Source organism: Eretmochelys imbricata, chromosome 12 (assembly GCF_965152235.1).
Source record: "Eretmochelys imbricata isolate rEreImb1 chromosome 12, rEreImb1.hap1, whole genome shotgun sequence".
Classification (NCBI taxonomy): domain Eukaryota; kingdom Metazoa; phylum Chordata; order Testudines; family Cheloniidae; genus Eretmochelys; species Eretmochelys imbricata.
The window spans coordinates 43535762-43559913 of record NC_135583.1 but is presented as its reverse complement, the minus strand read 5'-3'; the positions used below and the strand labels follow the sequence as shown (position 1 = coordinate 43559913).

At 49.1% G+C, this 24152-nt stretch overlaps 1 protein-coding gene across 5 annotated transcripts in view; it reads right to left on the bottom strand.

Annotated features, from left to right (window-relative positions):
* PHLPP2 (PH domain and leucine rich repeat protein phosphatase 2) overlaps positions 1-24152 on the bottom strand; it is a 141613-nt gene that overhangs the window by 9728 nt on the left and 107733 nt on the right. For all 5 annotated transcript variants that reach the window (XR_013347619.1, XM_077830931.1, XM_077830934.1 and 2 more), the window contains 3 exons: positions 23178-23288; positions 22334-22528; positions 21657-21888 (listed from right to left, as the gene is read on the bottom strand). Coding sequence is in view for 4 of the 5 variants with exons in the window: in XM_077830931.1 (XP_077687057.1) it covers positions 21657-21888; positions 22334-22528; positions 23178-23288 (538 nt within the window). In the remaining variant the exon portion in view is untranslated. The remainder of the gene's footprint in view (positions 1-21656; positions 21889-22333; positions 22529-23177; positions 23289-24152) is intronic.

Here is a 24152-nt window from a genome sequence, read left to right as displayed (position 1 = left end):
AGGTAACACTGCTACCACCAAGTGATTTTGACAAACTCAGGGAAAGGACCACTTGGAGTTCCTACTGCCCCCTAATATCCCCCCAAGCCTCCACACCTCCTTTCCTGGGGAGGCTTGAGAATAAACAAGATGAACACAGACCAACCTTGGGTTTTTTTAGGACACTAAAAAAACCCCAATCAGATTCTAAAAGAAACAGAACTTTATTATAAAGAAAAAAGGTAAAAGAAACATGTCTGTAAAATTAGAATGGAAGATAATCTTACAGGGCAATCAGATTCAAAAACACAGAGGATTTCCCTCTGGGCCAAACTTTAAAGTTACAAAAAGAAAACCAGGAATACACCTTCCTCTCAGCACAGAGAAAATCACAAACCAAAACAAAAATAAGCTAACGCATTCCCTTGCTAGTACTTACTAATTCTAATTGAGTTGGATTGCTTGCTTCCTTGATCTGTGTCTGGCAAGCACACAGAACAGACAGACAAAACCTTCCCCTCCCCCCCCAGATTTGAAAGTATCTTGTCCCCTCATTGGTCCTTTTGGTCAGGTGCCAGCCAGGTTACCTGAGCTTCTTAACCCTTTACAGGTAAAAGGATTTTGTGCCTCTGGCCAGGAGGGATTTTATAGTACTGTATACAGGAAGGTTGTTACCCTTCCCTTTATATTTATGACAGCTCCCTAGCCTATGAGGGATGCATCAGTGGTCAGAAGAAGGGATGGGGAAAACTGACCGAATGGGATCCCCATGCGAACATTCATTGGGTCCTTCCACCAGTTCAAGGATTGCTTGACTATGATGGGCACTGACAGGAGCTTGATTATATTGTCTTTCTTTGGTCTGTATACCAAGCCCAACCATGCTTGGAGGCCTCTCATGCATAGTCTGGCATGAGCAATGATTGATGTGCCCATGGCCATGTGCCCCAGAAACTATCTGGCCAAGATTTGAGGGCTGGATTGTATTGTCTCTATCAAAGAGGAGAGACTGAGAAATCTGTGATATGGTAGGAGCGCCCTCGCCTGAATGGAGTCAAGGTCGGCTCCTATAAACACTAGATTTTGAACCAGTGTTATGGACAATTTTTGTTCGTTGATTTGTAGGCCCAGTCTCAGAAATAAGTCTTGTGTGGTCTGAATGACTCACTGGGCCTCTGCAAAGGACCGTGTCCTGAGAAGGCAATCGTCCAGGTATGGAAAAATCATGATACCCTGAGACCGTAGATGGGCTGCCACTACCGAAAGGACCTTGGATAACACACTGGGGGCCAATGAAAGGCTGAAAAGGAGTACTCTGTACTGGTAGCAGTCTTGACCTAGCGTGACCCTGAGGTAACTCCTGTGTTTTGGTATGATAGAGATGTGAAAATATGCATCTTGAAGATTGAGGGCCGAGAACAAGTCCCCTTTTTCTAGCGCTGGGATAATCGTTGACAGCATAACAATCTTGAATTTCTGCACCTTGACATACCTATTGAGTGCTTTGAGGTCCAGTATAGGTCTCCAACCTCCCTTTTTCTTTGGCATCAGGAAGTAACGAGAGTAGAAGCCTTTGTCCTTGAGATGTGTGGGTACCGGCTCTATAGCTCCTACGTTGAGGAGATGATTCACCTCTTGGTGTAGTAGACTCTCATGAGAAGCGTCCCTGAAGAGGGATGGGGAAGGATGTTTGGGAGGGGGAAGGGAGGAGAAGTGGATGTCATATCCACCCACTTGGACAATTTCCAGCACCCACTTGTTGGAGGTTATCTGTTCCCCGGTACTGCGGATAGGAGAAAGGCAGTCTCCGAAAGGAAATGTGGGGTTTCCCAAGGTGAGATTGTAAGGAGAATGTTCTATTGGCACCTCGACCAACCCATAAAAAGTGTCACTTCGAAGTTGAGGGCTGAGACAAGGGTGGCTGTGGCCCTGATTGTTTGCGCTTACAGAATTTCAATTTCTTTCTCTATGGCTTGTACAATCTCCGCAATAAATATTGAGGCACATACTGCAATGATCTCAGCTTGACCTATGGCTGAGGACTGTATTTTCTTTTGTAAGCCAGCCTGTATATCCCCAAGGATCTCAGAGTCACTCGAGAATCCTTTACCATGTGGAAGGATGCATCTGCCTTCTCGGTGAATAGTTTTGTTCTCTTGAAGGGGAGGTTCTCTACTATTGTCTGGACCTCCTTCGGGAAGCTGGACAAATGGAGCCATGAGGCTCTCCTCATAGCCATAGCGGGGGAGATTGAATGCGCTGCTGTGTTGGCCGTGTCCAACGCGCACTGCAGAGACATTTTCGCCACTAGCTGGCCTTTGTTAATGACAGCCATGAATTGGTCTTTGTATGTATCTGGGAGCTGCTCAATAACGTTTAATTTTATATAGTTCTGATAACCATATTTGGCTAGTAAAGCCTGATAGTTTGGCTCCCCAAATCTGGAGGGTGGCTTTTCTGCCAAACAGGTCCAAGCACGTCCAGTCTTGGTCGTACAGGGTAGATTTAAACTGGTATTGGCAACCACTCGAATTGACCACGTCCACTATGATGGAATTTGGAGGCCGATGGGTGAATCACTCCTAGTAGGGTCTAAGAGCGCCTTGTTAACTGGGAAAGCTACCCTGGCAGAGGTGGAAGAATGTGAAAGATGTCCACCAGCTTGATGAGGTTCATACACCTCATATAGTTGCACTTGTAGGGCCTCAGCCACTCTTTGAGTTAGGTCCTGGAATGACACAGTCATCTGCCAGAGATGGCAGGGGAGGCATCACCAACTCGTCAGGTGAGGATGATGAAAGGTGGATTTGAGGAGCCTCTTGCTTTTCCGCCTCCGCTTCCCATTCTTCCTCCAAGAATTCTGGAGGGTCGGGTGCCCTTGACATTGTCGCTGAAGTGGGACTTCTCTGTGCCTGCTGGTAAATCACGCTAGGTGCCTGTTAGGCTTGTTGTCTCTGGGCCTAGCAGGGATCCCAGTTTGGCTACTGAGGGTAGGGAGCTGGTGGCTGGAACCATGGTTGCCCATACCAAGGAAGTTGAGGGCCAGGGGGGTACCTCTGGTGGGACTGGGGTCCGCGTGGTGACAATGGGTGAGAACCCAACTCCTCCGGCTAGCTATCTGACTCTGAATGGGAAAGTGGTGGTGCATGGCATGGAGATGCAGATGCCAATGCGTCCACTGCTCCTGGCTAGCTTGGTAATGAGGCTCTGATACTGAGAAGGGTGCATCGGATGCTGAGAGGTCTGATGCACACCTGTAGTCCACTGGTGCGGACAGTACTGGTATCAGTGCTGAAGGCAGCCAGTGCTGAGGAGCTTGCACTGAGGGAGTTGGAGACATGGACCTGGTTGTATGGTCCGTCGGCGCCACGTGCACTGAGGTCAGCATCAGTACTTGTGATCTCAATGATGTAGCCTTCCCTGGCGTGGACTGTCTGTTTGTCACACCCTCGCAGTACCAGTATTTCTCTGCCCATGCCCATTGGGCCTCTGTCAACTTGGTACTATGTGTGCCTTGAGTACTGACTCTAGGCAGCTTTGATGCCATTGGTACTGAAGAGACTGATAAAGCTGGAGAACGCTTCTGTCTCGAATTGGGCTCACTACAGGGACTCACAGACCTCTTCTTATGGGTCTTTAGCGAGTGGCTCGATTCCTTAAAATCACCTGCCCTCAGCATAGAAGGTTGCGGTGATGTCTCACTCTGAGATTCTGGAGGCTGAAGGGCTGACATTATGAGCAGGAGTTTTAGGCCTAGTCTACACTAGGACTTGAGGTCGAATTTAGCAGCGTTAAATCGATTTAACCCTGCACCCGTCCACATGGCGAAGCCCTTTTTTTCGACTTAAAGGGCTCTTAAAATTGATTTCTTTACTCCACCCCCGACAAGGGGATTAGCGCTGAAATCGGCCTTGCTGGGTCGAATTTGGGGTAGTGTGGACGCAATTCGACAGTATTGGCCTCCGGGAGCTATCCCAGAGTACTCCATTGTGACCACTCTGGACAGCACTCTCAACTCAGATGCACTGGCCAAGTAGACAGGAAAAGGCCCAAGAACTTCTGAATCTCATTTCCTGTTTGGCCAGTGTGGCAAGCTGCAGGTGAGTGCAGAGCTCATCAGCAGAGGTGACCATGCAGAGCTCATCAGCAGAGGTGACCATGATGGAAGTCCCAGAATCACAAAAGAGTTCCAGCATGGACCGAAATGGAGGTACGGGATCTGATCGCTGTATGGGGAGAGGAATCTGTGCTATCAGAACTCTGTTCCAGTTTTTGAAATGCCAAAACATTTGTCAAAATCTCCCAGCGCATGAAGGACAGAGGCCATAACAGGGACCCAAAGCAGTGCCGCATGAAACTTAAGGAGCTGAGGCAAGCCTACCAGAAAACCAGAGAGGCAAACGGCTGCTCCGGGTCAGAGTCCCAAGCATGCCGCTTCTATGATGAGCTGCATGCCATTTTAGGGGGTTCAGCCACCACTACCCCAACCCTGTGCTTTGACACCGTCAATGGAGTGGGAGGCAACACAGAAGCAAGTTTTGGGGACAAGGAAGATGATGAGGAGGAGGTTGAAGATAGCTCACAGCAAGCAAGAGGAGAAACCGGTTTTCCCGACAGCCAGGAACAGTTTCTCACCCTAGACCTGGAGCCAGTACCCCCCGAACCCACCGAAGGCTGCCTCCCAGACCCGCCAGGTGGAGAAGGGACCTCTGGTGAGTGTACCTTTTTAAACAGTATACATGGTTTAAAAGCAAGCATGTTTAATGATTAATTTGCCCTGGCCTTTGCGGCCAGTACAGCTACTGGAAAAGTCTGTTAACGTGTCTGGGGATGGAGCGGAAATCCTCCAGGGACATCTCCATAAAGCTCTCCTAGATGTACTCTCAAAGCCTTTGCAAAAGTTTTCTGGGGAGGGCAGACTTATTCCATCCACCATGGTAGGACACTTTACCATGCCAGGCCAGTAGCATGTAGTCGGGAATCATTGCAGAACAAAGCATTGCAGCATATGTTTGCTGGCATTCAAATATCCGTTCTTTATCTCTCTGTGTTTTCCACAGGTGAGTGATATCATTCATGGTCACCTGGTTGAAATAGGGTGCTTTTCTTAAGGGGACATTCAAAGGTGCCCGTTCCTGCTGGGGTGTTTGCCTGTGGCTGAACAGAAATGTTCCCCACTGTTAGCCACGCGGTGGGGGGGATGGGTTAGCCACGCAGTGGGGGGAGGCAAAATGTGACCTTGTAATGAAAGCACATGTGCTATGTATGTAATGTTAACAGCAAGTTTACCGTGAAAAAGTGTACCCATTGTTCTATAAAATGTGTCTTTTTAAATACCACTGTCCCGTTTTTTTTCTCCACCAGCTGCATGTGTTTCAAGGATCACAGGATCTTCTCCTTCCCAGAGGCTAGTGAAGATTAGAAGGCAAAAAAAATGCAGTCACGATGAAATGTTCTCTGAGCTCATGCTGTCCTCCCACACTGACAGAGCACAGACCAATGCAAGGAGGCAGACAATGTCAGAGTGCAGGAAAGCACAACATGAACGCGAGGAGAGGTGGCGGGCTGAAGAGAGGGCTGAAGATGATAGGTGGCGGCAGCCTTCTGTCATCAGGTGATGACAGAAGGCAGGATTCAATGCTGAGGCTGCTGGAGGATCAAACTAATGTGCTCCAGGGTATGGCTGAGCTGCAGGAAAGGCAGCTGGAGCACAGACCGCCGCTACAGCCCCTGTGTAACCAACCGCCCTCCTCCCCAGGTTCCATAGCCTCCTCACCCAGACGCCCAAGAATGCGGTGAGGGGACTCCGGACACCCAGCCACTCCACCCCAGAGGATTGCCCAAGCAACAGAAGGCTGGCATTCAATAAGCTTTAAATTTTTTAAGTTTTTAAGTTTTAAAGTGCAGTGTGGCCTTGTCCTTCCCTCCTCCCCCACCCCTCCCAGGCTACCTTGGCAGTTATCCCCCTGTTTGTGTGATGAATTAATAAAGAATGCATGAATGTGAAGCAATAATGACTTTATTGCCTCTGCAAGCGGTGATCGAAGGGGGGCGGGGAGGGTGGTTAGCTTACAGGGAAGTAGAGTGAACCAAGGGGCAGGGGGAGTTTCATCAAGGAGAAACAAACAGAACTTTTCACACCGTAGCCTGGCCAGTCATGAAACTGGTTTTCAAAGATTCTCTGATGCGCAGCGCGCCCTCTTGTGCTCTTCTAACTGCCCTGGTGTCTAGCTGCGCGTAACCAGCGGCCAGGCAATTTGCCTCAACCTCCCATCCTGCCATAAACGTCTCCCCTTTACTCTCACAGAGATTGTGGAGTGCACAGCAAGCAGTAATAACAATGGAAATATTGGTTTTGCTGAGGTCTAAGCGAGTCAGTAAACTGCGCCAGCGCGCTTTTAAACGTCCAAATGCACATTCTACCACCATTCTGCATTTGCTCAGCCTGTAGTTAAACAGCTCCTGACTACTGTCCAGGCTGCCTGTGTATGGCTTCATGAGCCATGACATTAAGGGGTAGGATAACTGTAGGCATAACTATAGGCATTTCAACATCCCCAGCAGTTATTTTCTGGTCTGGGAAGTAAATCCCTTCCTGCAGCTTTTGAAACAGACCAGAGTTCCTGAAGATGCGAGCGTCATGTACCTTTCCCGGCCATCACATGTTGATGTTGGTGAAACGTCTCTTGTGATCCACCAGTGCTTGAAGCACTACTGAAAAGTACTCCTTGCGGTTTATGTACTCACTGGCTTGGTGCTCCGGTGCCAAGATAGGGATATGGGTTCCGTCTATGTGGCCCCACCACAGTTAGGGAATCCCATTGCCGCAAAGCCATCCACTATGACCTGCACATTTCCCAGAGTCACTACCCTTGATAGCAGCAGATCTTTGATTGCGTTGGCTACTTGCATCACAGCAGCCCGCACAGTAGATTTGCCCACTCCAAATTGATTCCCGACTGACTGGTAGCTGTCTGGCGTTGCAAGCTTCCACAGGGCTATTGCCACTTGCTTCTCAACTGTGAGAGCTGCTCTCATCTTGGTATTCTGGTGCTTCAGGGCAGGGGAAAGCAAATCACGAAGTTCCATGAAAGCACCCTTACACATGCGAAAGTTTTGAAGCCACTGGGAATCATCCCAGACCTGCAACGCTATGCGGTCCCACCAGTCTGTGCTTGTTTCCCGGGGCCAGAATCAGCGTTCCACGGCATGAACCTGCCCCATTAGCACCATGATGCCCACATTGCCAGGGCCCGTGCTTTGAGAGTAGTCTGTGTCCATGTCCTCATCACTCTCATCACCACGCTGACGTCGCCTACTAGCCTGGTTTCGCTTTGGCAGGTTCTGGTGCTGCATATACTGCTGGATAATGCACGTGGTATTTAATGTGCTCATAATTGCCAAAGTGATCTGAGCGGGCACATGCTTGCCATGGTATGACGTCTGCATGGAAAAAAGGCGTGGAACGATGGTCTGCCATTGCTCTGATGGAGGGAGGGGCGACTGACGACATGGCTTACAGGGTTGGCTTACAGGGAATTAAAATCAGCAAAGGGGGTGGCTTTACATCAAGGAGAAACAAAAACAACTGTCACACAGAATGGACCCCTCAAGGATTGAACTCAAAACCTGGGGTTTAGCAGGCCAATGCTCAACCCACTGAACTATCCCTCCCCCCGGTATTTCAGGCAGGACTGAATCTCCATTAACTTTTCAAGGTGCCCCTGACAGACCTCATAGAAATGATTGTCGACCGTTGATTTCACGGAGGGAGGGAGGGGGGAGCAAATGAATACAAAACAAATCTGGTCTATTTCTTGTTTTGATCCACTCCATCTATCTTTTACATCTTAGGCTGGCAGCAGATGGTGCAGCAGGACTGCTAGTCATCCTCATCTCTTGGCTGCTCGGCAGAAGACAACGCAATAGGACTGCCGGCAGGACTAAAGAGAATGACCTGGTCGAGTCACTCCTATTTATGTCCCTGTTCCCAATTCTGCCCAAGCGCTCCTGACCGACCTCACTGAGGTGGCCAAGAGCACCTAGAACATGATGACGATGGTTATCAGGCCTATTGCACCGTCTGCTGCCACAAGGCAATGAGCTGTTGCTTTGTAGCAATGCAGTACCGCGTCTGCCAGCACCAAGGAGACGTACGGTGACAGTAAGCTTAGCGGGCTCCATGCTTGCCGTGGTATGGCATCTGCACAGGTAACCCAGGAAAAAGGCACAAAACGATTGTCCGCCATTGTTTTCATGGAGGGCCTGACGACATGTACCCAGAACCACCCGTGACAATGTTTTTGCCTCATTAGGCATTGGGATCTCAACCCAGAATTCCAATGGGCGGCGGAGACTGTGGGAACTGCGGGATAGCTACCCACAGTGCAATGCTCCGGAAGTCGATGCTAGCCTCGGTACTGTGAAGAACTCCGCCGAGTTAATGCACTTAATGCACTTAGAGCATTTTGTGTGGGGACACACACAATGGACTATATAAAAATGATTTCTAAAAAACCGACTTCTATAAATTCAACCTAATTTCATAGTGTAGACATACTCTTAGCCTTAACTCTCTGTACTTCCTGAACCTGGGTTTTACCTGCTGTCACCAACCACACTTTTGTGGATTGTGCTTCTCTCTGAGGCAGTGAATACACTGCAAGTGTCTGTCCGTTACTGGAATGGAATCTTTGCCGCTAAGACACTTTTTGAAGCCTGAGAAGCCAAGCATATCCTTATCCTTGTCCAGGGGTCCCCCTGTGCCGGGGTTGGCGGGAGGCGAGATCTTATTGTTGTTTTCTTTTCTCTCTCTCGCTCTCTCTCTTTTTTTTTTTTTTTGGCACGGGCAACTAAAAAGCAAACAAATACTAAAAGAAAGGGGCTTCAAAGCAGCAAAAAAAGTTGCAGAACTATCAGGAGTTAACGATCCGTGAACAGACAGCGCTCAGCTCCCTCTCTAGCATAGGGTGGTTGAGAAAGAACTGAGGGAGAAATGCCCACACACACTGGCTAGTCTCGTGGCAGGCAGGAAGCGCGTGTGCACACACACACACCTACAGTGGCGCACCCATAGCAACACTGCTCAAAGAACTACAACAATTACTGTACAGGTAGCTAACCATTTTTTCTCCTTTGAGTGATTGTGCACATATACAATCCACTGCAGGTGATTCATCCGAAGTTCCTGTACAGGTGGAGTGACTTCAGATCACGTGAACAGAGATTGTAACACAGGCTTGCCAAAGTTGGCATCATCACAAGAGGTTTGAGTGACGGTGTAATGTCAGGAAAAGGTATGTACAGACGACCATTTTGCTGCTTTGTAGGTATCTGCTATTGAGACATTGTTCAAAGGCTGATGAAGTGAACTGAGCCTTGGTTGAGTGAGCTGTTATTCTCGGTGGAGGAGAGACATTAGCAAGAGGATTAATGCAGTCAGAAATCCAATTTGAGATTTGCTGAGGTGACATTGATTGACCCGTAACACTCTCAGCGTAGGCTACAAAAAGCCTGGGAGAGGTTCTGAAGAACCTAGTTTGGTCCAGGCAGAATGCCAAAGCTCTAAGAATGTCCAAAGCACAAAGACTTGTCAGCTCTGGAAGAATGCAGTTTTGGGGGAAAACACCAGAAGATGAATAGTTTGGTTCAGCTGGAAAGATGACACTACTTTAAACATAAAGTTAGGGTATAGCCTAAGGGAAACCTTGTCTTTATGGAATATTGTGGTCACACAGAAGCTCTTGAAGTTTTAAAACCCTCCTTGTGGAAGTGACTGCCACCAGAAATGCTGCCTTCATAGACAATAAGCAAGTGTGAGGTTGTACCCATCGGTTCAAAGGGAGTCCTATTGAAAAGGAGTCCATGGGGTCCAACTCAGTGGGTGAAGAGATGGTAGTAGGATCCTGGGTAGAGGTTTCCTGCATGGGGGAGGAGGAGACAACTTTCTCCTAAAGCATGAGCGTGATGGAGGCCTAGAATCTCTCAGAGCAGCCAAAGACCACTAAGGCCATGAAAGATACTGCACAGTGCGAGCCATCCATAGTGAGAGACATCCTGCTGAAGCCTGCTTATAAGAAACCTAGTCCTGGTCCTTAGATCCCGTAACCATGGCAGAAGGCCTATAAGGTGATCTAAAAGATCTTAAAAGTGATACAGGTTCCTCCCTTTCAGAGTCTGAGGAATAAATATAGGTTTCTTCGGAATAGGGAGGAGCAGTGCCCGTTGTAGTTCAAGGTGGTCTGGGTATGGGAGAAACACTGCGATCCAACAAAACTGAGGGTCAAGGTGGTCAGAATGCAGATGAAGTGATAAGTGCCAGCATAACAGGCAGAGAAACAGTATTGTATTTGATGGAGCCAACAGTGCTAATGGCCCCGAAGTGCATTGGCTGAGTGGAGTGTCTCAACAGTGCTGATGACTAAAAGCTCCTGTCGTGCGGAGTGAGCCAGCAGTGCTGATGACTCCAAGTTTACTGGGGGCATTGTGTGCAATGGTGTTGAGAATATTGACAAAGCAATATTGGAGTTGCCTTTAAGCACAGCCAGCTGCAGCAAAGGAGAGTCTGGTAGGGGAAGACAGAGACGATCCCTTTCCAGCAAGAACACCTGCAGACTAGAGGGCACTGCAACAGGCAGGGCCGTCCCAAGGAGGGGGACAGGACCCAGGTCCCGCCCCCACTCCACCCGTTCCCCCAAACTCCCACCCCGCCTCTTCCCACTACTGCCCTGCCCCCATCCCGCCCCTTTCCCCAAACCCCCATCCCCAAGTGACGCTGGGAGCCGGCAAGGCGGAGCAGGCTGGGTTGCTCACTGCTGCCGGTGCCAGGCCCCCCACTAGCTCCCCAGGCCGCCCTGGACCTCATGTCCCAAAGCACAGGGCCCCCAAAAGCGTGGGGCCTGGGACGGTTGCCCCAGTCCATACTATGGATGGGACAGCTCTGGCAACAGGTGAAGAGTGCATATATGGGTGTCCACAGAGCCAGCAGCACTGAGGTAGACTGGATCAGCTGGAAAGATGAAGGACCAAAGACACCAGCCTCAACAGTCCTGAAAGAGCCGGAGTCAATGGTGCTGCCTTGGACAGAGCTGGTGAGTTTCTAGATTTGTGATGTCTTGAACCAGTACTGGAGGACTTACTAGCAGTCTTTCTTGGAGAACTCCAAGACTTTGCCCGCTTGTCAGCATTGGCATGCTTGGAGCGCTTTGAAGAAGGTGAAGGTAAAGAGGTGTTTCTCACCAGACTTGTGCCTCGAATCAGGGACAGCTGGAAGGCACTGCTTGTGGATTCTGAACCCACTATCTCTCCCAGTCAGGGCTCTGTTTTGACACAGGACGCATCACCTCTTTCATGAGGTGAACTTTGAGGCATAAATCCCTCTGTTTTTAGTCCTGGTGGGGAAGGATGTACAAGTAGGGCATTTGTCTCTCACATGGCCCTCACCAAGACAAATCAAGCAGCTCTTATCCTTGTCACAGATAGGCATAACACCCTTACATGTGGCACACTTCGTAAAACCTGGGGATTTTTGCATAATAAATTCTCCATGCAACTATTAAATGCTACCTAAACTAACTATATTACACAAAATACTACTACAACAATACACACTAAACAAGTTCTGAAACGCTGGCTAACTGAAGCAAATGCTATGGGGAGCACAACTTCTTGCCATGTGCAAAATGAAGGAACTGAGAGGGAGGGGGGCAGACCCACCCCTTTATACTTTTGTCTGAGAACACAAGGAGAGCAGAGGCCACCTAGGGGAACATATATGTGCACAGTCGTTTGAAGGAGAACTAAAAGTTCATGTAGACAAGCCCTGAGATGTCTGCAAGACACCTGACTTGGTACCCCACAACATTTTGAAAAAACTAGAATACAAAATCAACATGGCATACATTAAATGAATTAAAAACTGGCGATAGGTCTCAAAACATAATTGTAAACAGGAAACCATAACTGAGCAGCTGTGTTTTAGTGGGGTTCTGCAGGGTTTGGCTCTTGGCCCTACTCTATTTGACATTTTTATCAATGACCTACAAGAAAAAGAAATCATTACTGATAAAAGTTTGCAGATGACACAAAGATTGAAGAGTCGTAAATAATGTAGAGGACAGGTCACTGATACAGAATAATCTAGATAGCTTCATAAAAGGGGCGCAAGCAAACAACATACATTTGGCCAGAAGCGAAGCATGGGGGCACACAGAGTCATATGCCCCCCAGACTTCTGCCAGGGTGGGGGTTAGGATGAGCACAGCTGAGGGTAGTATGCCTGGGAAAGGCATAGGCACCACGCACCTGCTGAACCCTGCTAGAAGGGTCCCAGAGCAGGGAAGAGAGATGGGGCTGGCAGTGCAGCTTCGCCAGAGGGGGCACAGGGAAGCCCATTGAGTCCCATAACTTCCTCATCCACAACCACAGTTACCTGCTTGGCAGTAGGTGTCTGGAGGCCACTGGTCTGTGCTGCGCCCGTGGCAGGGAGGGAATGGAGGAAGTGGGGAAGGAGCTGTGAGGGGTGTGGAGACAAGGTGGTGCTGGCTTGGAGCGGGAGGCCCGGGGAGGGGAGTGGGAAAGGGGACAGAGATGACATGTGGGGTGGTCAAGTGCCCCACCCCCTTAAATTGTGGACCCTGCCACCATCAAGAGTTGTGTGTCGCCTCTGCATTTGGCCACACTTAAACACAGTCATACATCTACAAACACAGAATGCAGGCCATGCTGACAGGATGGGGATTCTATCCTGCAAAGCAGTAACTCTGAAAAAGATTTGGGGGTCATGGTAGATAATCAGCTGTACATGAGCTCCCCATGTGATGCTGTTTTCAAATGGGCTAATGCAATAATTAGATGTATAAACAGGGGAATATCAAGCAGGAGTAAGGAAATTGTATTACCTCAGTATTTGGCACAAGTGCAACCATTGTTGGAATACTGTGTCCAGTTCTGCTGTCCACAGTTCAAGCAGGATGTTGATCAGTTGAAGAGGGTTCAGAGAAGAGCCATGAGAATGATTAAAAAATGAGAAAATCTGTCTTATAGTGACAGACTCAAGGAGCGCAATCTGTTTAGCTTAAAGAGAAGGTTAAGGGATGACTTGACCACAGTCTATATGTTCCTATACAGAGAAGAAAATTTGATAACAGAGGGTTCTTCAGTCTAGGAGAGAAAATATAACAGTATTCAATGGTTGGAAGTTGAGCTAGACATATTTAGGCTGGAAATGAGGCTTATATTTATAGGCAAAGTGAGGTTACTTAACCATTGGAACAATTTATCTAGAGTTGTGGTGGATTTTCCATCACTGGTAATTTTTAAATCAAGACTGGATGTTTTTCTAAGAAATATGCTTTAGTGCAAACAGGAAATAATTCGTATAGTCCCATGGCCTGAGTTATGCAGATCAGACTAGATGATTACAGTGGTCCCTTATACCACTCCTGCATTTTCACTTCATGCATCTGATGAAGTGGATTCTAACCTATGAAAGCTTATGCCCAAATAAATTAGTTAGTCTCTAATATGCCACAAGGACTCATTATTTTTGCTGATACAGACTAGCATGGCTACCACTCTGAAACCTTCTGGCTTTATAATCTATTAGTGTATACCTATCGGGTGGACGGTTTGTGGTCTACGGGAAGTGGGTCTCAGTCCCGCTCCTAGCAGACCATTATACATAGTGTGACAATGTCCTGCAATATCCTTAATACTTTATTGTATGAAGTTCACGTATTATTGTGGACTGGGACTGTACATCACCTCTCGCGGGGGGGGGGGGAGAGATGTGACAGTTGCAAGACCTGGGAGCTCAAAGACTATATTGAAATGTGCCAGATAAGTATGGACTTTTGGGACAGTAAGTGTTAAGTGACATTTTTGTGGAATCCTTAGAGAGAAGTTAATGCAAATTCCCCAACTCTGGTTAGACAAAAACCCAGCTTTTTGAAGCTACGCCCTGAGAAGAAGGTCATTATCTGCTGACTACCTTTCATAGAAGGCCAAGATCAAAGCCCAGAGATGTATAAAGAAACAGCTGCCTTTGTTCTGGTTCCAGATCTAAAAGGGATGAATATGTAACCATGGGGGAAACCCACTGATGGGTTTTGAAGAACCGAAACCTACCAAGACCCTAAGTTAGAGTTGGGGTGACCTCTGGTTAGCATGTGTAAGTTCTTTTATTGTTTTAATACATTTTCTCTGTAATGGTTTTCTTTGAATAAATGGGCTTCCTTAGACAGAGCTGTGTGGTATCTTATAACCATGGACAATACACTGACCATAGCCCTTGGAAAGAAAGCAAAGCCCAGCTGATGATCTTTTTAGGCAGTCTGGCTTGCTGAGGATACCACAGTGTAAGGCAGGGAGCTGTAGAGCCTTAAAATCCCTGGTCAGGAGGGAGTGAGATGCAGATCTCCATACAAAAGAGATGATGGTTGGGAGCCAGAAGCATAAAATGGGTGCACTTGGTGGACCACAGAGGGAGAATACAAGTGCAGTTGCCCTGAAACTGTGACACATGGCACATAACCACAAGTGGCAATAACTGGCCCCTTGCTGGCAAGAAACATACTCCCTTCCTACAGGTGGTCTTGCCACATTATGGAGGAGTAAATGGTGGGGGAAAACCTTTATAGATTCTAAGGTCAGAGAGGACGACTCTGATCATCCAGTCTGACCAGCTGCTTAACACAGACCAGCACATTTCACCCAGTGATTCCTGCAACAAGTCAATAACTTTTGGTTGAGCTAGAGCATCTCTTTCAGAAAATTATCCAGTCTTGGTTTAAAGACTGCAGGTGATGGAGAATCCACCACACCATTTGGTAAATTGTTCCCATGGTTAAGTACCCTCACTGATAAAAACTTGCACCTCATTTCTAGACTGAATTTGTCTAGCTTCAGCTTCCACCCACTGGATTTTGTTACACCTTTTTCTGCTAAATTAATGAGACATCTACTATCACAAATCTCTTCCCCTTGTAGGTACTTATAGACAATGACTAAGTCACCTCTTAACCTTCTCTTAGATAAACTTCATAGATTGAGCTTCTTTAGTTTCTTGCTATAAGGCAAGTGTGCCAGACCTCAAATAATTTGTATAGCTCTTTTCTAAGCCCTTTCCACTTGCCATCATATTTTTTTAAGTGTAGACAAGAGAACTGGACAAAGTATCCCATAATGGTATCATCAAACTTTTTGGAAAAGAAGGAACCTCTACAGGAAGAATGGGCTCCACCTAAACCAAAATGGACCTAGACTGTAAAATTAAATAGGTCACACAGGAGTTTTTAAACTAAAGGCTGGGGAAAATCTGGCAGGTGCGGAAGTGCACATGGTTTGGACAGACATGTCCCTTAGGGGAGGATTTATTCAAGGGGATACTTTATATCATAGTAAAGAGGAGAGAATAGAAGTTGAGGAGAGGCTGGGGGAACTGGGGTTATTTAGTCTGCAGAAAAGAAGAGTGAGGGGGGATTTGACAGCAGCCTTCAACTACCTGAACGGGGGTTCCAAGAGGATGGAGCTAGGCTGTTCTCAGTGGTGGCAGATGACAGAACAAGGAGCAATGGTCTCAAGGTGCAGTGGGGGAGGTCTAGCTTGGATATTAGGAAAAACTATTTCACTAGGAGGGTGGTGAAGCACTGGAATGGGTTACCTAGGGAGGTGGTGGAATCCCCATCCTTAGAGGTTTTTAAGGCCCGGCTTGACAAAGCCCTGGCTGGGATGATTTAGTTGGGGTTGGTCCTACTTTGAGCAGGGGGTTGAACTAGATGACCTCCTGAGGTCTCTTCCAACCCTCATCTTTTATGATTCTATGATAAAGAACAGGTAGGAACAGAAAAGGAACAGTCAAAAGAAAAAGATTCTCATTTAATTACATCACATGAAGGCAGACTACTAAGTATTGACAAATTTTATAAGTGGTTGTACACAAATGCAAGAAGTCTAAATACTAAGATGGGTAAACGTGAATGCCTGTTATTAAATGAGAATATTGATATAATAGGTAAGGCTATGATTATGTCATGGAGGATACAGAAGTCATGGAATCTGTGGCTTTCATTGACCTCCGTGACATTTTCTGCCCTGGGGCTGGAGCTCGCAGCCAGCCCCAGCCTCGCAGCTCCCAGCCCCCAACCTGGTGGGGGGACACCACGCACCTGCCCAGCTGCGGCAGGAAGGCAGTGGGACCCTGAGCAGCTGCCCAGCCGCAGCAGGAAGGCAGTGGGACCCAGCTAGCCCTGGAACCCACAAGGGAGAGGCAATTCTTGATTTAGTCCTAAGTGGCACACAGGATCTGGTCCAAGAGGTGACTACAGCTGAATCAGTGGGTTCACACCTGAGCCATTCTTTTTAGGAGAACAAATCTGATGAACTGCCCCATGTTGAGGAGATTTTGGAACAAACTGATAAATTAAACAGTACTAAGGCACCAGGACCAGATGGTATTCACCCAGGAGTTCTGAAGGAACTCAAATATGAAACTGCAGAACTAGGAGAAGGAGCAACTGAGGCTATCCACGAAGGAGTTGCTCATGCCGGGAAGATGCATGGCATGGAGCAAGATCCTGTGTTTGAGGCACCAATTCCAAAGGAGAATGGCAGCCATACAGACGAAGGGGGAGCAGGCCCTGCCCTGTTTGTTGATACATACGACTGTCGCCATGTTGTCGGAGAGCAGTTGGACATGGTGGGAGTGGAGAAATAGTAGAAGTGCACGGCAGGCTAGGTGGATGGCTCGAAGTTCAAGAACACTGATGTGCATTCTGGCTACTCTGGGTAACCAGAGGCCCTTGGCCATGTGGCCCTCCCCATATGCTCCCCATCCTGCCAGGAAGATAATGGTGGTCAGGGTGGTGCATGGCACCGGAGGTGTGAAAGGGATGCCTGTTAGGACGGGTTGCACCACCAAGTGAGGGAGACCAGGATGGAAGCGGGGGAAGAGAACCAGCTTGGAGAGAGGGTCCCTCTGTGTGTTGTAAGTCAACTGGAGCCAGAGTTGGAGGCAGTGCATGTGAAGGCGTGTGAAGGGTGTCACCGTGGTGCAGGTCACCATGTAGCTAAAGAGCGAGAGGCAGTCGGATGCACGTGTGAGATCAATGGCGAATGCGCGCAATGAGAGTGGTGAGGGCAGCGAAACGGTCTGACTGTAGAAAGGCATGGACCGCGACAGAGTTGAGATGCCCCTATGAAGATGAGGTTGTGAGTGGGAGTAAGTATTGATTTGTCTTCATTGATGCAGATGCTGAGCTTGTCCAGTTTGGATAGTGGCAAGGAGACGAGTGCAGGAGAGTGCAACGAGAAGCCAGACAGTGGGGTAGGGAGAGAGGGAATGTCCCAGGCGGCACATATATGCCGCTAGGATGACGAAGACCTTGGTAAAGACTTGGGGGGGCAGTAGCTATGGGAAGGGCTCTGAACTGGTAGTGTGAATTGCCTACCACGAAGTGGAGAAATTTACTGTGGGCAGGATGAATGTCGATATGAAAATAGGCATCCTTCATATCAAAAGCTGTGAACCAGGCTCCCCTGGGAAGACACAGAAGTATCAGGGGAAGAACTAGATAAGTTCATGGAGGATGGGTCCATCAATGGCTATTAGCCAGGATGGGCAGGGATGGTGTCCCTAGCCGCTCTTTGCCAGAAGCTAGGAATGGGAGACAGGGAATGGATCATTTGATGATTATGTGTTCTGTTCATTCCCTCTGGGATACCTGGCATTGGCCACTGTCGGAAGACAGGAAACTGGGCTAGATGGACCTTTGGTCTGACCCAGTATGGCCATTCTTATGTGTCCCTCCGGAAGCGGAACTTGCAGATAAATCTGTTGAGTAAGCAGAGCTTCAGGACAGGGCTGTGTGACAGAGCTTCTTCTCCACCTCAGTGGGTCCCGCGCTTCCATTTAGCGACGGGCTGGGGTATTCCTCTTTCCCTCAAAATTTTCCTCATGCCCCTGGGCTTGCTGTCCACACCCTGCCAGAGCAGTGTTCCCCTCTGGCCTCCTTGATGGGGGGAGGGGAAGAGGAGCCTCTCAGTTTCTGGTAGCCCCTGTGGGCGTGGTGGCAACAGACCAGACACTTGGTTCAGTCTCTCCCCTCTGGCGGAGTCTCTTCCCTCAGACCTCGGGGGCCCAGAAGGGCCGTCCGCCCCATTGGGCAGGGATTCTCCCACCCTTTGCCTCTGTACCTGCGTGGTTTCTTTCCTGGTGCTTGTCAATGTCTGCACCGCCCAGCTCTCCAGTAGCTCGCCTTCCTCCCACAGCTCCTATCGCACACCCCTATCTGGCTGGAGGGGAGGCTCTTAACAGGTTCTGGGCAGGCCCTTGATCGACCCCAGGTGTCCTAATTAACCTAGAGTAACCCCTGTTCAGCTACCAAGGGAAAACAGACCTGCTTATCCTGGGGCTAATATACCTGTCTCTCCTGTAGCGGTCTGGTCTGACCCAGTTACAGCAGATACCACCCCCTTTCTTCGGTATGAGGAAACAGGCGGAGTAAAAGCCATGGCCACGATAGCATTGTGGTACTTGCTCTGTGGCACCCTTGTGGAGGAGGGCGTCCACTTCCTGTTGGAGGGGGTGGTATGGGGAGGGGTCCAAAGGGTGACCATGGGGAGGGTGGCGAGGAGGGAAAGAAAGAACTTTATTAGGTAGCTGTGGCGAATGACATCAAGCACCCATTGGTTGGTAGTAATCTTGCCCCAGCTGCAGGCGAATAGGGCAAGTCGGTCGCCAAAGATGATGTGGAGTATAACCAGCGGAATGGAGGAAGGTTCGTGGTTCTCTGCGAAGGAGTCAAAAGTTGTGTCTGGGGGTACAGTGGGTGAACATGGAGGCAGCCAAGTTAGAGGCAAAAGATTGTTGCAGGCATTGAGAGCATGGACAGCGATGGGGTAGTTCAGACTGGCACTGTGGATAAGGCTGGTAAGTTTGTTGGGGGCAGGGGCAGGAGGACCAGTTTTGTCAACGAGTTGGGGCCAGGGTATAGAGGCCCAGGGACCGGAGGGTGGCTCGGGAGTCTTTCAGGGAGTGAAAGGACTCATCCCTCCTGTTGCTGAAAAGTCTGTTATTACGGAAGGGGAGATCTTCAACAGTTGTCCGGACCTCCTTCTGGGGGCTGCAATTTAGCCATGAGTCACGGTGGAGCACCATCACAGAGCCCAGCGATCCGGGAGGTGGTATCTGCAGTGTTCACTGCAGCCTGAAGTGCGACTTTGGTGACCAACATGCCCTCGTCTATGAGTGACTGAAAGTCCTGTTGCTTGTCTTGGGGAAGAAAGTCCCTGAATTGTGCCACTTTGGCATAGGAGCGGGAATCATATTTGGCCAGAATGGCTTGGTAACTGGCTATACAAAATTGGAGGCCCGCAGAGGAGTAAACCTTACGCTCGACAAGGCCAAGCTTTTTGCCTGCCTAGTCGGGGAAGGAGGGGGAGTGGAGCAAAGGTGTTGTTGGTGGGCACGCTCCGTAGCTGCCTGGAATACCAGGGAATTTGGAGCGGGGTGCTGGAAAAGGAAGTCCATACCCTTGGCCGGCATGAAATAGTGGCATTCAGCTCACATTAGAATAGACACACAGGAAGCTGGTGTGTGCCCGACTGTTTGTGCAGGTTGAAGGATGGCATTAGGGCCGTACGAGTGGGGCTTGGAGGCTGCAGAATATCCATGAACTGGTCTTGAGGATCCTGCATGTCCTCCACAGGAAGTTTGAGGGCAGTGGCCATACAATGAAGGCGGGCTTGATACTGAGCATGATCATCTGAAGGTGAGAGACAGAGGTGTGGGCACATCATCAGGAGAGGAGGCAGTGCCGATGGAGACTGGCGGGGCCAACTGTTCCAGCAGTGCCAGCGGTGCAAGTGGATCCGGTGGAGCAGGGGCATCCAAAGGGGAGTCACGGGCGGTGGTAGCAGATGGAGAGCGGCGGCAGTGCATACAGTGCGCTATGGGTCCCAAGCTGCTCAACAGGGCCAAGCATAAGGGTCGCTCGGAACTGGTGGTCCCTTCTGGGTAGGTGAACTACGGATCGGCAAAGTGTCCAACACCATCAGAACAGTGGGAAGCAATGGAGGGCGGTTCATCAATAAGAGAGGCTCCTCAAGTAGGAATGGAGGACCGTGGGTGGTCGGCAGTGCGGCGGAGAGCCAGCAAATGGCAGCATCAGCTCAGTCGTAGGAGTCAAGGGAGACAGGTATCCTGGGGTGCATGGGACCAGGCAGGAGATACCAGATGGTCCCAGCAGACTGGTTGTCCGTGGAGGCAAAGGCTGCAGGGCTGGTACTGGGGCCGAGGTCATCATTGCTGGAGCACGGTGTTGGGATCTATGCTCAGAATGAGACTTCTTCGCAGGGGGAGCCTCATCTTTGGTGTGAGACGTCTCACCTGACCTGCCACGGCTTGGGGAGGAAATGCTGTGCTCGTGCCCATGCTGTGCTTTTTCCCTGGATGTGGCAGTGACGCTGGTGCCCGGCAGGACGGGCTGGAAGTAGGGCTGGCCGCTGGCGCAGAGCGGCCATCCAACAGATACACTGGTGCTGGTTTCTGTGGCGCACGAGGGCACATAGTCTCCTCCATCAGGAATTTATGGAGGCAAATCTCTGAAGCTTCCTGAGTTTGGGGTGGGAAGGAGAAGCAGATAAAGCAGCGTGCAGTGATGTGAGCTTTGTCAAGACAGTATAGGTATCGTTCATGTTCTTTGCTCACCGAGAATGGGCGAGGGAAGGAAGCACAGTACTCAAACCCTGCTTGTCTGGGCATAGTGCCCTGGCTGGGAAGAGAGTCCCACCAAGGGGAAAGTCTTGGATTTTTATTCCTAACTAACAGCTGACTACTAACAACTAAGGGACAGGAAAAACGAGGATGGACAATTACTCTATGAATAACTATATACCACAAGAACTAGAGAACTTGAAACAAGCTTACGATCACCGAGGAATGGGCGTTCCGACTCTGGCCATGTGGCAGTAAGAGAGCACTGGAGCGGCATCGATCCACACAGCTTCTTAAAGCCTTGGATACACCACGCGGTTAACACACATTCGGGTTGACAGACACTACTATGAACAGTTCCAGCTCCAGCACATGGCACGCATATGCACCCGCGATTGGAATCCACATAGGGACCATCACTCAAAGAAGAATAGATGTTTCAGAATAAGATGCGACCCCTCCTCCCACACACACATAATACAGACAGTCAGAGCCCTGCTGCACTAGATTCAAATCATCCTAACTTTTAGCCCAGAAAATGACCATTTTAAAATCTATCCCCATCCATGTGGCCCCATGCTAGAAGGAGTGAAGAGCTGAAACAGCTCATTTGTTTCACTAAGTGAATGACCCTTTGATTAGGTCAGGATCTTCACCATGAGCCTCAGGGAGACAACGCACATCAGCTGGCGTTGGGGTTTTAGATATGCTGGCTTCCCATACCTATCCCTCACCCTCCCAGATATGCCCAGCTGTCTGTTCAGCATGGCATTTCAAGACTGCTCAATGCTAAATGTCCCACCAGCAGCAGGAACAGAGCTGGGAAGGAGCAGAGACAAAAGAGATGCAAATATTTATCTCTGTAGACTCTGCTGTGATGTCCTCTGCAGCATGTTAGAGCCTGGTGCTGTTATTAAACCCATATTACAGGATGAAAGCTGAGCTGCAGAAAGGCAGAACTGACCTCTGTTATGATGGCTTTTTGCTCCTTGACTCTCCTGGCCTCCTCAGGATATTGTTCCAGGCTGAAGACTTTGGAAAGGGGCAGGGGTTTTCCACTGCGGCACAGAATGGCTTGGCATGTGCCCACATTGGCCAATGTCAGAGTGAAGCTGCCAGCTAGGTCAGTAGCATCATGTCGAATATAGCAGAGGACAGCAGAGGAGCCCAGCTTCTGGCCAGCCATCCCCAGCTTCCTATTGGAAAGAAGAGACAGTATAAAAAGAATAAAGCTTCCAATGACAGGTACTTAACAAATGGGCCTGTGTCTCTCCTTCATACACAGAGTGCTAGGTATCAGAGTGATATATATATCCATGACCCCAAGCCCTACCCATTGGGAGAGATGCAGCTGAACACCCTGCAGAGATCATCCACACTCGATCCTGTATCAACAAGTGAGATTCCTTCTCTCCCATCGATGCAAGAAGGCCCCCTCTCCCTCAACAAACCAGCCACCCACTTGAGCCTCCTCCCCACATTTCTCACCCATTTATCAAACTGCAGGAACAAACAAATCCTTGCTCACAGGTGCAGCCTCCCTACCCTGCACTGGGAGAGGATCTCTCCTGTGCCCTTCTCACATCTCCATGCATCAGTCTGACCAGTTTCAACAAGTGCCCCCAGCACCTGCTGGCCTACCTGTGGGAGACCAGGAAGGTGTTAGACATGAACACAGAGTCTATGTTCGACTGCTGCACCTCCTCCAGTAGCACGTCTGCCATAGTGCATTGCAGGAGACGGGGCAGCTCCTCATTCCTGTCACCGTCAAACATGCCGTACACAGCTTCCACGCTGTCTGCAAAGCTCCCCAGAGCCAGGGCCGACACACAGAGCCTATAGGGGGAGGGTAAAAGCAGCTTGAATCTATATGAGGTACTTATATGGCCTCATTACCATAGTATCTGATTCACAATCTCCAAACTATTTCTCCTCACATGCCCCTGTGAAGTAGGGCAGTGCTATTATCTCATTGTACATATTGGGAACTGAGGCAAAGAGAGGCTAAGTGACCTGCCCAAGGTCACATACAAAATGTGCAATGGAGCTGGGACATAAATTCAGGTTTCTCAAGTCCAAGGCTAGTGTCCAGACCAATGGGGCCATACTTCCTTGCCAGCATAGGGGGAACATGCAGAGTCTGCATGGGGAGTACAGAGGTAGTTCTACCTAGTGGTTTCTGTGTGCACACACACACACACACACGGGGAGAGCAAAGGCAGCTCTACCCAGGGATGGGGGGCAGAGGCCCTCGGTGTCCCAGAGCATGTGGACTTTAGTTAAGGAAGGGAGTGGGGAAGGGAGGTCCCAGTTGCCAGGAGAAGGCAAATGATCCAGGAAGCCACAGAAGGCTGGCTAGCTCCCGAGGACACCAGGGTTTGATTGGCTGGATGGTCATTCAGCAGTGTATGCTGCCCCTCGCCCCAGAACAGAATGGGTGTCTCAGGATCCATGTGTGAGCCTCACATCAGGCAATAATACTCACTTATTCCTCTGGCCAGCCATCTCGGCTAACCCATGATTCCACAGCGTAGAGGAGAGTACTGAGTCTGCTGTGAGGGAGGGCTTGGCATCAATCTTCAGGGTGGCAATGTGACTGCAGAGAGAGCACCACAAAGGTCATTCTGCTCCCACAGACTGCACAACAGCCTCGGGCATCTCCATATAAGCATTAGGGGTAAAGGCCAGTTCACCCTACCAATCTAGAGTTCCTAAAAAGCAGCCCCTTGGAAGAAGCTGAGCCCAGGAAAGGAGATTAAGGACGAAGCCTTCCATGGGCTGTTGTTATGTATCTACAAGGTGCCAACCAAGAGATTCTTTGCCTAACAGTTCTATGCTGATGTAGAGCCAGCATCTGCACTTTTTTTGCTGCAAGACAAACAGCATTAGTCAGTCATGGATGAATGATTGTGGGAAGGGGATGTTAAGGACTTTTGTTGTGCTCAGTGACCCAGTCAACACATTACTTCCACCTCTGGTACATGCTTCACAGATAAAAATGTACACCTTATTTCCAGTCTGAATTTGTCCAGCCTCAACTTTCAACCATTGGATTTTGTTATATATTTGTCTACTAGACTGAAGAGCTCATTATCAAATTTGTGTTCCTCATATAGGTACTTTGAGACTGATCAAATCACCCTTAACCTTCTCTTTGTTAAGCTAAATAGATTGAGCTCCCTGAGTCTATCTCTATAAGGTATGTTATCTAATCCGTTAATCATCTCATGGCTCTTCTCCGAACCCTCTCTAATTTATCGACATCCTTCTTCAGTTGTGGAGACCAGAACTGGACACTACTGCTGAAGAAACAACCTCTCTACTCCTACTTGAGGTTCCTGTTTATAGATCCAAGGATTGCATTAGCCCTTTTTGGACACAGAATTGCATTGGGAGCTCATGTTCAGCTGCTTATCCACCATGATCCTTCAAGTCTTTTTCAGAGTCATGGCTTCCCAGG